General features: G+C 35.1%; 1 protein-coding gene across 1 annotated transcript in view; it reads left to right on the top strand.

Moving 5' to 3' along the window:
* BIRC6 (baculoviral IAP repeat containing 6) overlaps positions 1-15,682 on the top strand; it is a 169,507-nt gene that overhangs the window by 101,953 nt on the left and 51,872 nt on the right. Inside the window, exons 46-55 of the mRNA XM_015566420.1 lie at positions 869-1,431; positions 2,396-2,571; positions 3,556-3,652; positions 3,793-3,987; positions 4,999-5,199; positions 8,053-8,332; positions 9,837-10,093; positions 10,332-10,440; positions 11,361-11,582; positions 13,155-13,935. Of these exons, the coding sequence (XP_015421906.1) occupies positions 869-1,431; positions 2,396-2,571; positions 3,556-3,652; positions 3,793-3,987; positions 4,999-5,199; positions 8,053-8,332; positions 9,837-10,093; positions 10,332-10,440; positions 11,361-11,582; positions 13,155-13,935 (2,881 nt within the window). The remainder of the gene's footprint in view (positions 1-868; positions 1,432-2,395; positions 2,572-3,555; positions 3,653-3,792; positions 3,988-4,998; positions 5,200-8,052; positions 8,333-9,836; positions 10,094-10,331; positions 10,441-11,360; positions 11,583-13,154; positions 13,936-15,682) is intronic.

Genomic DNA, 15,682 nt, shown 5'->3' with positions numbered 1-15,682 from the left:
TCTGATTGGCTGGTGGGCATAGCGGAGTGACACCAATTTGCATATTTCTCTTTTATTAGTGTAGATGTAATTCAGGATCAGCCTAATGGAATTGATGCATAGGGCAGGGTGCATGGAGGTGGTAGTGGGGGTGGTTGCATTTGAATGGATGTGAACTCCAAAGTTTCTATGTCATCACCCTCGCAACCCTAGTGGTGTTTAGCAATTTGTTAAATATTTTAGCGCACTTCTTCTTACCCATGTGTATATTGCCAGTGTCTCTTTTTTATTAGTTCTGCTGCAGGAAAGCCAGTGATCATATTCTGTCTCCTTGGAGGTGACTGTCTTTTTATAAATGTTAGGCTTTTTGGTACCCCTTGACCTCAGGGATCTGATGAGTTCAAGAAGAGTTATGACTTTATAGTCCATTTAGCTTTTTCTTAATAAGTTGCGGACGATGATTTTAGGCATAGCAGAACTTGAAAGCATTTAATTCTGATGCATAAGAATTATTTGAATCTTAATTTTTGAAATTAAAACCAGTAGGGAATGTTTAGCAACATTTGAGGATGTAATATAACAGCTAATTTTATTAGGAGTACCACCTTGTGATATTTACATATTTTATTCTGTAGCTTCAGAGTCACCTGTTTGATTTACTTGGCCTTTAGTTTTCTATTTTGAAGGGAAGTCATTTTTTATTTTGTATAAAATAGAGATAAGAACAAGTACTCAGGAAGACATGGAAACCATTTGCTACAAAATGAAATAGTGAATACCATGAGTTTAATTTTTGTTTAGCTTTATTGTTTTATGTGGTTTATTCCCTTCTCCCTCTCCCAAAGATCTTAAAATGGATTAATTTTTAATTATCTATCTTTTTCTGCAGGGGTGCCTTTCAGACAGGCCAAGGACCTCTTGATGCCCAAGTAAAGCTCTTAGAATTTACTCTGGAGCAGAATTTTGAAGTCGTTTCAGTTAGTACTATTTCTGCTGTGATAGAGTCTGTCACCTTTTTAGTGCACCACTATATCACTTGCTCTGACAAAGTCATGTCTCGAAGTGGATCAGATAGCTCAGTGGGTGCTCGAGCATGCTTTGGGGGACTCTTTGCCAATCTCATTCGTCCAGGTGATGCAAAAGCAGTTTGTGGAGAAATGACAAGAGATCAACTCATGTTTGATATGTTAAAACTGGTTAACATTTTAGTACAGCTGCCTCTTTCGGGCAACAGGGAATACAGTGCAAGAGTTTCTGTGACCACCAATACGACAGACAGTGTTTCAGATGAAGAAAAAGTCTCAGGAGGCAAAGATGGTAATGGAAGCAATAGTAGTATTCAAGGATCACCTGCATATGTTGCTGACTTAGTGTTAGCCAACCAGCAGATTATGAGCCAGATTTTGTCTGCTCTGGGCCTGTGTAATAGTAGTGCCATGGCGATGATAATTGGTACGTATTGAAAATATTAATCTTATTCTTGTTTTTGATGCTATATCTCTTCTCTTTAGCAATGTATCAGTTCATTTTCTTTTCAGTTTATGCTGTAGGGGTAATTGTAAACTTCTTAGCATGATTGATTTTTATTAGTGAAAACTTATATATAGTGGCTTCAATCAATGAATTAGGTTGATATATTGAAAAATTTCAAGTAATTGGAAAATACAAAATAATGTCAATTAAATTACGAAAAAATATCAGTATCATGAGGCAGGTACCATAATTTATAGCGACACATTCTTAACATTTTATTTATTTATTTATTTTTTCATTTTTAATATTTTAAAGATGAAAATTTACATCAAATTTGGTATTAGGGAATCAGTAAGATTTATTTACATTTTCTTAAAAAGTGAAATATAAAATTTTATTCAACGTATAATAGTTTCTATGACATGTATCAATGTAAAATATACATATTGTTGCTTCTTTTTGTTATATATGTATATGTATATATTTTTGTGAGTGGGTGTGTATGTGAAACAGTCATCTTCTAATCATTAGCTGTTTGGAAGTATAGTTACATATAAATACCACTTATTTTTCTCTCTATTTTCTTTCTGCTTCATATATAGCTATGTGGAATTATGTTCCTCGAATATATGACATAACAACTTGTTTTTATTGTTACCAGCAATAGAGATAATTCATGTATCTCAGATTACTGAAAAGCATTCTCTACTGAATATTATGTTAGATAATTTAATTTGTAGGTACACACACACACACACACACACACACACACACACACACACACCCCTAAGCACAGACAGCTATTAATGTACTCATCCTTCAGTGGTTTCAGGAAAAATGACCATTAAGTGTATTTTAATTATGACGATTAAGTGTATTTTAACTATTACTGGGTTTTAAGAATGTACTTTAAAAAAAAGTGTAATCTTTTTATTTAAACTAGGGGCAAGTGGATTACATCTCACCAAACATGAAAACTTTCATGGTGGGTTAGATGCCATATCAGTTGGGGATGGATTATTTACCATACTGACAACCCTTAGTAAAAAAGCTTCTACAGTCCACATGATGCTGCAGCCAATTTTAACCTACATGGCCTGTGGATATATGGGCAGACAAGTAAGTTCAATCCCACAACAGTTGTAGTAATTTACGTAGTTTCTGACAATGGGAGTAGAGAATTATTTATAGGACAAAGATGAATAGAGTATTCATATTACAAATTGGAAAATGAACAACATCAACAGATAAGAACTATAAATTATTAGTGGACATTGGAGAGTAAGATGTCTTTGAAGTGTTAATTTTCAAAGACGACCACAGTGATACAGTTACCGTATTCTTAAATTTTAGAATTTTTTCCCATTGTCCCAAGAAATTCTTTCCTTTCCCCCCAAAATAGCATAGTTGAATACTGAAATGTTGTCTTTAGATATTACATATGAAAATTTAATGAGTATTTTTTCAAGCTTATGTTGCATATTTAGTTTCCTTTCAATTGAAATTTGAGATTAGGGTAATTTTAAAGGGAAAATGTTAGAATATTATTGCTTTTTATATTTCCTTTTTTAAAATGTGATTTTTAAAAAACTTTTAGTCTTTCAAATGCAGATTTTAAAAACAATTTTGCAAAGAATTTTTTATATGTCAGTGTATAATTATTTTCTTAAGTATTTATTGCGGGGGGGGAATGGACACATATGTAATACCCTTTGTAATAAAAAACTAAAAAAAAAGTATTTATTGCATATGCATATTTCTTGGAGGATACAAATATATTTGGGAAGGATTAATTTTTGAAATGAAGAAAAAATTAATGCACATTAACTTAAGGTAAAAGTGATAATAGTAGTTGAAGACAGATCCTTAAAAATGTGCTCTGAATTCAGAGAGGATATTATTCACTTCCTTTTTGATTCAAGTGAGATTTGTTATATGTTTTAGCAAACACTTTTATGTAGCGACAGGTTAAGGCTGTCATTTTTATAATAGACTATAAAGGAATATTACATTCAATAAGAAATTTAGTTGTCCTAATTCAGTGTAAATTAACAATTGCTATTTTAAACTTAAAATATACATGTGTATTTTTTGTTTTATTAGGGCTCTCTTGCTACTTGCCAGTTATCAGAACCATTATTGTGGTTCATTTTGAGAGTATTGGATACTAGTGATGCCTTAAAAGCATTCCATGACATGGGTAAGATAAAATTCCATTAATTGTCCTTTAAGTGTAATCATTTGATAGTATGTTATGTTCTCATTTGGGTAGTCTTTAGGTAAGTTAAGTTGATGTCAAACTATCTTTAAGATTCATTTAGTATTTTTTGGTAAATTTAGGCGGTGTTCAGCTCATTTGCAACAATATGGTAACTAGCACAAGAGCTATTGTAAACACTGCAAGAAGTATGGTATCAACTATTATGAAATTTCTTGACTCTGGTCCGAATAAAGCTGTAGACAGCAGTTTGAAAACAAGAATACTAGCTTCTGAGCCTGACAATGCAGAAGGAATTCATAACTTTGCACCTCTAGGTAAGAAAATAATTATTAAATCATACTGGTATAAATTTATATAGTTTATTAACTGGAATGAAATAAAAATAGTTGTTGAAATAAGGTGATCATGTTATAATATTACCATTTTAATTAAAAACACTTGATTTTAAAGGTAGTGGTTTTTGAAACCTAACTAGGGAAGTTTATTAATAGTCCTTTAGCAGTAATATTTGTTTTTATTTTGAGTTTAAATAAAAGTGTAATGTAGAAGACTAAATAGAAGAGATATGTCAGTTTTCACTGTAAATGCTAGTATTAAAGAACGTGTTCCTTCTTTGTGTGGTATTTTCCTTTGAAGAAGCTTCAGATTTAAATATTTGCTCCAATTTTTAGTCTATGTAGTTTCTTTTATATTTGTCATATTTGTAACTCCATGAACATTGCCATCTTAGAATTAAGGTGATTATTTTCACCTTAGCCAGTTTGGCTCAGTGAATAGAGCGTTGGCCCATGGACTGAAGGGTCCCATGTTTGATTCTCGGTCAAGGGCATGCACCTCAGTTGCAGGCTCCATCTCCAGCCACAACTAATCTATGTGACTCTCTCACATCGATGTTTCTTTCTCTCTGTCTCTCCCACTCCCTCCTACCATCTCTCAAAATAAATGGAAAAATATCCTCAGGTGAGGATTAACAAACAAAAAAGTGATTATTTTCAGGTTGAAGGCTGTATTGGACATTGTGTTTTACTTAAACTATTTTAGGATTATTGTGCTAGATTTGTTATTACTTTAGTTTTCATTTAATATGTGTGTATAAAGAAATTAGGCAGCAACTAAAAATGAACTTGTCATCTCTCAGTTGACTAGGTGTTGTGATGTTTTGTGAGTATTGTGGCAAATCATGCTGAGTTTTTTAACTGCATTCATAGTACCAAAAATGTTCACGTTTTTAACTAAATTTTCTAATGTAATTATTATGATTTGAATAGTTCTTGATACTTTATTGGGTTTCTTTTGTAAGTTTTCATTTAAAATATCTTTTGTAGGTACAATCACATCTAGCAGTCCTACTGCCCAACCAGCTGAGGTGCTTTTGCAGGCCACCCCACCCCATAGAAGAGCTCGCTCTGCAGCTTGGTCCTACATCTTTCTGCCAGAGGAGGCTTGGTGTGACCTTACCATTCACCTTCCTGCAGCAGTACTTCTTAAAGAGATACATATCCAACCTCACCTTGCATCTCTTGCAAGTCAGTAATATTTTCTGTAAAGAAACATAATAAAAGTGAACTATAATATAGAAACATAAAAATGAGAAAAGTATATAGAAAATTGTGAAACATATGATTTCTAGACTTGTTAATTTTGGAATTCTTAGTATATTTGACATTACCACCTAATCATTTCCCATAAAATGAACTGATGAATTTATTCCTCAGACAAATAGAATGTTTGATGAAATCCACATATATTCCAATTAATTGTTTTTCTTTTTCTTCTCCCCAAAATTTATTAAATTATAGCATTAAGTTGAAATGAGTGAGTTTACATACTTGTAGATAGCAATCTTAGTTTTTCTAGCATGACCCTCAGTACTAGCCCTGTAATGCGAAGTTAGCATAGGTTTATGTGTGTCACTCCCCAAGATAAAGATAATTACAATTGTAATGAATTTTTAAATCATAATATTTTGAACATTTGAGTGAATTTTTTTGTTTGATAGTTTGAGTATTATTCATTTAATCCTTTTTCATTGAATATTTTGTTACAGCTGCAAGGTGAATCAAAAGAATTTTTAGAAAATAAGTTTTGCACTAAGAGGAGCAGGAACTCTTTCAAGTTTTCATAAAGTAGTTGAAATACTAGTTTGTATATATGATGGTCCCCCAAATTCTTTTAGTTAAAATATAATTTTTATAGAATTATTGAAATTTTCACATTTATGTTTATTGATTGATTTCAGTAAATAATTGCATGAAGAACTATGGGAGATTGTGTAGATCCCTAGCATATTTGGAAGAATAAATTTTTCATTTATTTGTTAGATTAGACTACTATTATACCCTAATATAGTTGTGGAATCCCCCTTTTGGATAGAAAGATATAATGAATAAAATGGAAAAAGAAAGTATACTAATTCACAGGTTTTTAGCAGGTCAAAAAAGAACTATGTGCTCTAGCTGGTTTGCCTCAGTGGATAAAGCGTCAGCCTGTGGGCTGAAGGGTCCCGGGTTCAGTTCTGGTCAAGGGCACATGCCTGGGGTTGCAGGCTCAATCCCCAGTAAGGGACGTGCTGGAGACAGCCAGTCAGTGATTCTCATCATTGATATTTCTATCTATCTTTCCCTCTCCTTACCTCTCTGAAATCAATAATAATAAAAAAATCCTATATAATAAAAGCCTAATATGCTAAGTGTCCAGTCGTCTGGTCCTTTCAACAAATCAAAGTGTAATATGCTAATAATATGTTAAGGCCACTCAACTGCTTGTTATGACGTGCACTGACCACCTGGTGGCAGATAGTTGACCAGTCAACCAGTCGCTAAGACGGGCACTGACCACCAGGGAGCAGATGCTCTGACTGGTAGATTAACTTGCTGCTGGGGAACTGGACTGAGTGAGAAACGCCCTGGAGCCCTCCCGTGGTCCTTCCCCAGCTGGCTAATTCCCGCGTCCCTAACTGGCCTCGATTGTGCACTGGTAGGGTCTTTCCACCTGGCCTGTGCCCTCTTACAATCTGGGACCCCTCAGGGATGTCAGAGAGCTGGTTTCAGCCCGATCCCGCAGGCCTGGCCAAGGGACCCCGCTGATGCACGAATTCGTGCACTGGGCCTCTAGTGTATATATAATAGAACTATGTTGCATGGTAAAATGTAAGTCAATGCAAGGTTTAAGGCAGTGATGGCGAACCTTTTGAGCTTGGTGTGTCAGCATTTTGAAAAACCCTAACTTAACTATGGTGCCATGTCACATATAGAAATTTTTTGATATTTGCAACCATAGTAAAACAAAGACTTATATTTTTGATATTTATTTTATATATTTAAATGCCATTTAACAAAGAAAAATCAACCAAAAAAATGAGTTCGCGTGTCACCTCTGTCATAGGTTTGCCATCACTGGTTTAAGGGGTTAATCTAAGATGAGGAAGAAATTGCTTTTATTTGGAAAGAGAAAGAGTGGTTCATATAAATGGTGGCTTTGAAAATATAGCTTGAATTTGCTCATGGGAATTGATTAAGGAAGAATGTTATGAAGGAGAACTTAATAAAACATTTTGATTTTATTATTGGATTGGAGCAGAAATTGAAGATACATTGTTTTCCATTAGAAATAACATAAGCTTTAGAATCAAACATGGACTAGAATGTAAAATATGCCATTTGTTAATGTGGGGGTTTGGCTTTCTTAATCTCTCTTTTACTCTGTCAACTTGTGTAAAATGTGGATAGTACTTAACTCAAGGATTTGAAGAGTATATTTAATACTCGATATGACTTGTAATCCTGGTGTGTAATTGACATACAATAAGAGTTACTTGCTAGTTTTAGTGTCCAAATTAAAATCAGAGTTCAAAGTTTGTTATAGTTAATCGATAAATTTATTATATGGGCTTTCATGTTGTTAGGGAAAAAAAAACACTTTCCCATAGCAACTGCCAATTGTTACTTCATTAGGCCTCCTTAAATTTTAGAAGGAAATTATTTTAAAAACAACTCTTCAGGTATTTGGCTAAGGTTTGAAAGAAAGACAAAAAATTTTCTTAAATTGTTGACAACAGTGAACATATTAATCAGATGTCTCATATTGGAGGTAATTCTAAATAAAATAGAATAGAGAGTCAAGTACATGTAGACTGTATATCTTTAGTTACTCTTTTTTGAAATGAATGTTACAATTTTTTAAAAACTTTTTATTATGTTGTAGATTTCATATTATATGTTGGAAAATAGCTCAAAATAATTTATGGTGAGAGTCAGTGAATGATTTGGTGTACAAATGCTCTTTTGACAACTTAATTGTGAATATAACTGAAAGCTGCTGTTTTACTGGAATTTCCACTAACCTATTCTTTAGTAATTGTTTGATTTTCTCTTTTGCAGCCTGCCCATCCTCAGTGTCTGTTGAAGTGAGTGCAGATGGGATAAATATGCTACCTTTGTCCACTCCTGTAGTCACAAGTGGTCTCACTTACATAAAAATTCAGCTTGTAAAAGCAGAAGTAGCCTCTGCTGTCTGCCTTAGACTCCATCGTCCTCGAGATGCCAGCACATTAGGGCTTTCACAAATTAAGTTATTGGGCCTCACCGCTTTTGGTACCACTTCTTCAGCCACAGTTAACAATCCCTTTCTTCCATCTGAAGATCAGGTATCTAAAACAAGGTATGTTTATTTCTCATTCTAAAAAAAAACGCTTTCTATGAAATTACTCTGTAGTTTATTTACTTAATTTATTTAATTATGTTTTTATTGATTTGAGAGAGAGAAAGAGAGAAACAGCAATGTGAGAAAAACACTGATTGGCTGCCTCCAATTTGCCCCCTACTGGGTATGGAACCCATAACCTGGGCATGTGCCCTGACTGGGAATTGAACCAGTGACCCTTTGGTGCATGTTACAGTGTTCAACCATCTGAGCCCTACCATTCAGGGCTGTGGCTTATTTTATAGGGTTTAGGCATTTCTTTGTTGAATAGGTATCTATATAAGAACTTGTTTTATTGTGTGTGTTTTTTTAAGTGTAATAGAGACAATTTTATCAAAGCAGAACCTTAAGGCTGGTTAAAATTGAGATTTATATGTGTTTAATCCTTGAGCTGATCTATAATGTGGTATATATGTGGATGGGATTCCAGTTTCTTTCTTTTTTTTATTGATTTTTTACAGAGAGGAAGGGAGAGGGATAGAGAGTTAGAAACATCGATGAGAGAGAAACATCGATCAGCTGCCTCTCGCACACCTCCCACTGGGGATGTGCTTGCAGTCAAGGTACATGCCCTTGACAGGAATCGAACCTGGGACCTTTCAGTCCTCAGGCTGACACTCTTATCCACTGAGCCAAAGCAGTTAGGGTGGATTCCAGTTTCTTGGATTGGAGTCTAATATAAGAATATCTATAGCCTGGCTGGTGTTGCTCAGTTGTTGAGTGTCAAGCCAAGCACCAAGAGGTCACCGGTTTCATTCCCAATTAGGGCACATGCCTTGGTTGCAGGCTTGATCCCTAATGGGGGCATGAAGAAGATAGCCAATCAATGTTGGTTCTTTCCTATCAATGTTTCTATCTGTCTCTCTTCCTCTCTCTGTAAAAATTAATAAAAACATATTTTTAAAAAGTATCCAAATGCCTATCACCAGGAATCTATTTAACCATAGAAAACCATAGATCTAGTCTTATATGGTAATTCCTAAATGCCAGTTAGCAAAAGGGTTGTATTTAAGCCATACAAACTAACCAAACAAGCAAGGACCTGAATATATTCTTTAATTTACATTTTTCTGGTATACTTTTCTGTTTGGAAATTTTTTAAACTGGTTTTACTGAAAGCTTTGCCTGATAAAAAATTTAGGATATCTTGTTAATTCCCAAGCTGCCAAGACTTTACATTTTTTCACGTCTATGGTCCTATGTAAGTATGTGTATATATAACAACATTTTCTGACGTTACAAAAGAAGCAAGCACATAGTTTCAAAATACTATTATCACATAAATATTTTGTTTAGTTATTCTTTATTTGATAGTGCAGTATTTGAAACTTTTTCTTTTTTACATAGATTGGTGCTATTTATGAACATAGCATGCTGATCTTTAAGAAGTTTAGTTTTACTCCTGAAATAATTTGAGCTATGTAAATTTATATTATAAGTCACTTTGTATTGTGTATTTCAGTATTGGATGGTTACGATTATTACATCACTGTCTAACTCACATAAGTGATCTGGAAGGAATGATGGCAAGTGCTGCTGCACCTACTGCTAATCTGCTACAAACTTGTGCTGCCTTATTGATGTCCCCATACTGTGGAATGCATTCACCCAACATTGAGGTTGTGCTTGTGAAGATAGGCCTGCAGTCCACTAGAATTGGCCTGAAGCTTATAGACATTCTGCTGAGAAATTGTGCAGCATCAGGCAGTGATCCTACAGGTGACAATTACCTTTGATAATTTAATTTTTACATTTGAAAAGCAATGACTTGAATTATGCCATTTGTGGTTACTTCTGTTTCTGAAATTAACTTCCATCTATGCCTTTATTATTTTTGGAGTTTGCTTTTTTTTTGCAATTTGTAGAAGAGTTATTTTTACTGAATAACATTAGATTGAACAAATCTCATTCCATTTACTACTTTAACAACTTTTTCCTTTTTGTTCTTTATAACAAGATTTAAATAGCCCTTTGCTTTTTGGAAGACTGAATGGGCTATCTTCTGACTCTACTATAGATATTCTTTATCAGCTTGGAACAACTCAGGACACTGGAACAAAAGACAGGTATATAATGATCTCATTCTTTAAATTAAGGTCACAAAAACATACAGTCACTTTTAGTGGAGTTATTTGTAATACTTTCTCCTTATATCATTTTATAAAAGTTAAGACCATTTATTATATTGTATATTCACCTGTATAGTTTATGTGATGCAATTTCTAGAGATTTTTGTGAGCATTATATATAAATTTTTACGTATACCTTCCTACTCCTATCTCTCTTACCTAGAAAAAAAAAATCTGATGGTTTAAAATAGAAATTTGAAAGCAAATGAAAACAAATATAGTGTTTTAAGAATAGGCAATGTATCTTTTCTGTTTCTTCAACTTCAAATCACTATTGCTTTAATCATTCTTTTACTCTCAGATAGTGGTCTCTAGCTTCAGGAGATTGAGAGTAGAGTGGCACTTGGAAAAGGGCATCTGTTGGGCTTATATTCTGTTTTCAGAGTGAAGGAGGGTGAGTGGCTGCTACTATATTAATGCATGGGAACTAGAATTATGAAACGTGCTATATTGCATGTGATTCTGTGCAATGAAGAATTAGCCCCAGATTACTACTCTAGGTTGTATGGATTTGTGAGAGAAAATTTAGAAGAGATGGTGAGTTTGTTAAGTTGTATGGACTATAATTCTACTTATATATTTTGTTATAAATCAGGTAGGAATTAATGTTTATTTGTTGAATTATAGTTATCTCAAACATTTTCATCGGTTAAGATTGGAAAGGTTATTGGAAAATTAGAACTACTATATCCTTGTTGCTTATACAATTCCTTTCCCCTTCTATTTTAAATTAAAATTCATGAGAACATTAGTATGTTATTATAAGTATATTTATTTCGGACAATGGTGATACTTATCCATATTAAATGTCAGTTATGATATAATTAGTTATATGAATATCATTTCCTTCTTTTAAGAATTCAGGCCTTGTTAAAATGGGTCAGTGATTCTGCAAGAGTGGCTGCTATGAAGAGAAGTGGCAGAATGAGCTACATGTGCCCTACCTCTTCAGCAATAGAGTATGGTCTGCTAATGCCATCTCCTTCTCATTTGCACTGTGTAGCAGCAATTCTGTGGCACAGTTATGAACTCCTTGTAGAGTATGATTTACCAGCACTGTTGGACCGAGACCTCTTTGAGTGAGTATGATTTGTGAAATTCTTTTTCTCTCCAGTACTAAATTGCTTTGGTTTTAACTTGAAATAGTATTTTCTATGCTTATTGGAATAAAAATAATACTTTGAAAGTAGTAGTTAAATATAGTTAGGTACAACTTTGAAATGAGATGTTACAAAAATTTAATTTATCTTCATGTTTTAAGAAGATATATTAATGCAGTGGTTCTCAATCTTCCTAATGCCGTGACAGTTCCTCATGTTGTGGTGACCCCCAACCATAAAATTATTTTCGTTGCTACTTCATAACTGTAATTTTGCTACTGTTATGAATCGTAATGTAAATATCTGATATGCAGGATGTATTTCATTGTTACAAATTGAACATAATTAAAGCATAGTGATTAAACACAAAAGCAATATGTAATTATATATGTGTTTTCCAATGGTCTTAGGTGACCCCTGTGAAAGATGTCGTTTGACCCCCGAAGGGGTCGCGACCCACAGGTTGAGAACCACTGTATTAATGTCATTGCCTGTTTTTCCAACCTAAAAGTAGAATGTAAATGTATATGCTCCCTACATGTCATAGTGTTTATCCTATTTGCACACTTACCCATCAGATTCTTTTATCTTTAATGTGTAACTGTGGATGAAAAGTATAGCTAGAAATTTTGAAAGGCTTGCTATGTCAGAAGGTTTTTTTGACTAATTGTTTTTACTACTACATTTTAGACGCCTGTTATAATTGTTCTTTTGATAAGTAGTTTCCACTACCCACATTTCTTAATCATACCCAGCTAATGCATTGTTGAGCTTACTGCCTGATAATTCCCAAGTCTTAGCAGAATATTATATTTATTTTTGAAGAGTCCCATGACTGATAAAAAGTTGGGCTTTTGTTTTGGAGTTGGTCATTGTCATATTTGCCCCTACCAGTTGGTATAATCTGTGATTTATTAGTGAAAGTCATGCCCTGACTGGTTTGGCTCAGTGGATAGAGCGTCATCCTGCAGACTCAAGGGTCCCAAGTTCGATTCCGGTCAAGGGCATGTACCTTGGTTTCGGGCACATACCCATTGGGGAGTGTGCAGGAGGCAGGTGATCAATGTTTCTCTCATCGATGTTTCTAACTCTCTATCCCTCTCCCTTCCTCTCTGTAAAAAATCAATAAAATATATAGTTAAAAAAAAAGTCACTAATAACTTTTGATTTGCAAAAATGTATTTAAGCCATCAATTGTCAAATTTGATCTAAACATTTTCTTGGTATAATTTTTCGTTGTTTTTTTAATGTCACTTTTTTGAGATCACAGAGAATGGTAGAAATATTTTAATATAGATCTCTTGGTTTTCTGTACTCATTTTATACTTTTATTTTACCTTCTAATTTACCTAAATACTTAATGTATATTCTGATCAGTATTCCTGAGTTCTTATCATGTAATCGTATTTATTTCAAATAAATAGTATAGTTTTCATTAGTGTTTAGATTGATCTCTAGTAGAAATATTTGGAATAAATATAAGAATATATATTATATGTACATAGACCTGATACATACACATTGCTTACCTGGTATCTTTTATTCCCCTAGGTTACTCTTCAATTGGTCCATGTCTCTTCCCTGCAATATGGTTTTGAAAAAAGCTGTTGACAGTCTACTTTGCTCAATGTGCCACGTACACCCAAGTTATTTTTCTTTGCTGATGGGCTGGATGGGAATTACACCTCCTCCAATGCAGTGTCACCACAGACTGTCTATGACAGATGACAGCAAAAAGCAAGATCTTAGTTCATCTTTAACAGATGACTCTAAAAACGCACAAGCTCCTCTTGCACTAACGGAATCACACTTGGCAACTCTTGCTTCCTCTTCTCAGTCTCCAGAAGCTATCAAACAATTATTGGACTCAGGTTTGCCTTCTCTTCTTGTGAGGAGTCTGGCTAGTTTCTGCTTTAGCCACATTTCTTATTCGGAAAGTGTTGCCCAGTCAATAGATGCATTCCAGGACAAACTCAGGCGGCATCATGTCCCACAACAGTGCAATAAGATGCCTATCACAGCAGACCTGGTTGCTCCTATTCTTCGGTTTTTGACAGAAGTTGGCAGTAGCCATGTTATGAAAGACTGGCTCGGTGGTTCAGAAGTCAATCCACTATGGACAGCACTTCTGTTTTTATTGTGTCACTCTGGGTCCACTTCTGGAGGACATAATTTAGGTGCACAACAGACTAGTGCAAGATCAGCATCTCTCTCTTCAGCTACTACAGCAGGATTGACTGCTCAACAGAGGACAGCAATTGAGAATGCAACAGTGGCATTCTTCCTGCAGTGCATTTCATGCCACCCTAATAATCAAAAGCTGATGGCACAGGTAAGAGTGGAAAACCTGGCTTATGTTTTAGGTAATTTTAATATGTTGTCAAATAGTCCTCGTGAAATTAGTTACGAAAGGGGCATGTATTATATAAGGCTAGATGATGTTAAAGTTTGGAATTGGGTATATTTAATGGTCTGAATTTAAACCATAATTAAAATACAGTACTGGGAAAAAACCACACACAGTACTGATACCTTCTCCTTCCTCCCCTCAACTGTCACATATATCAGTTAATCTTTTTGATGAGCTAGTGGGCAAAATCACAGAAATTCTAGCTATACATCGTGCTCTCTCCCTTTTTAAGAACTCTCCAGATATGAAGGCCAGACCCCAAAAACCACTTTAGCTGCTGGCACAGGATTGACCACTTGAAGATGATCATTGAATGCCTCATCTGTACTGAGGCATTGTGTTTTGTTGTAACCGGATTGTTACAATTATTGACATGAAGAAGATATTTAGAGCAGGTTTAACATAAGAGACACCTGACAAGTCACTTTAAAACTGTAAAAGATTATTCTATTAAGTCTATGGGGCCCAAAACCTTGAAAGCTAGAATTATTTAAAAAGTAATTCCAGGCCTTGGATGGGTAGCTCAGTTGATGAAGCATCATCCTGCTATACCAAGGTTATCGGTTCGATCCCCAGTCAGGGCACATACAAGTAGCAACCAGTGAATGCATAAATGTAAGTGGAACAACAAATTGATCTCTCTCTCTCTCTCTCTCTCTCTCTCTCTCTCTGTCTCCCTCCCTCCCTCCTTCCCTCCCTCCCCTCCCCTTCCCCTCTCTTTTCTATGTTTCTAAAATACATAAATTTTTAAAAGAGTAAATCTAGTGGCTTATTGCCAATTTCTGCTCCTTTCTGATTGTTTCTAGCTACAGTAAGTTGTTTGACATAAGATGGGGCTAGTAATGCCTGTCTCAAAGTTTTTTTAGAGATAATTATTGTAATGTAATTTATGGTCTAAAGTAATTATTGGGAAACTCTATCTCCTTAATGTCCCCAATGAAATGCTTAAATTACCATTGTTATAAGCAAGGCCATGAATATGGTATTTGAAAATTTGGTTTGCGCTTTTGTATAGCATGAAACTTTGTGTCCCATTGCTTTCTGGCCTAATTATTATCTTGCAGCTTCTTGGTAAGGCTTGGTTCTATATCTTAAATGTAGTTATCATAAACTAGAGGCCCGATGCACGGATTTGTGCACTGGTAGGGACCCTTGGCTGGCCTGCAGGAATTGGACCAAAATCAGCTCTGTGACATCCTCCCAAGAATCCTGGATTTTGAGAGGGCGATTCTCATGTTGACACACCCTGGAATTGGGCTCCTTCCTCTCTCATTCTGGGTGCGTCACCAGAGAACCACAGCTGCCAAGTCACTGCAGCTTGGCAGCTCCTGCATTGAGCGTCTGCCCCCTGGTGGTCATTGCGTGTCATAGCTACCAGTTGGATGGTTGCGTAGGCGCATATATATATATCCTATCTAATAAAAGAGAAACATGGTAATTGGCGTACGACCGCTACCCTTTCCATTGGCTAATCAGGGCAATATGCAAATTAACTGCCAGCCAAGATGGCGGCTGGCAGCCAGGCAGCTGGAAACTAACATGAGGCTTGCTTGCTTCAGTGACGGAGGACTCCAACGTCCCCCCCCTGCCGCTGCAGGCCTCTGAGCTGCAACTCTAAGCAACTATGTAACAAATATAGAAGCTAAACAAAACCCCAGAAACCGCCTGA

Source organism: Myotis davidii, unplaced genomic scaffold (genome assembly GCF_000327345.1).
Source record: "Myotis davidii unplaced genomic scaffold, ASM32734v1 scaffold238, whole genome shotgun sequence".
Classification (NCBI taxonomy): Eukaryota; Metazoa; Chordata; class Mammalia; order Chiroptera; family Vespertilionidae; genus Myotis; species Myotis davidii.
The sequence above is the reverse complement of the archived record's forward strand: the minus strand, read 5'-3'. Positions and strand labels throughout refer to the sequence as shown.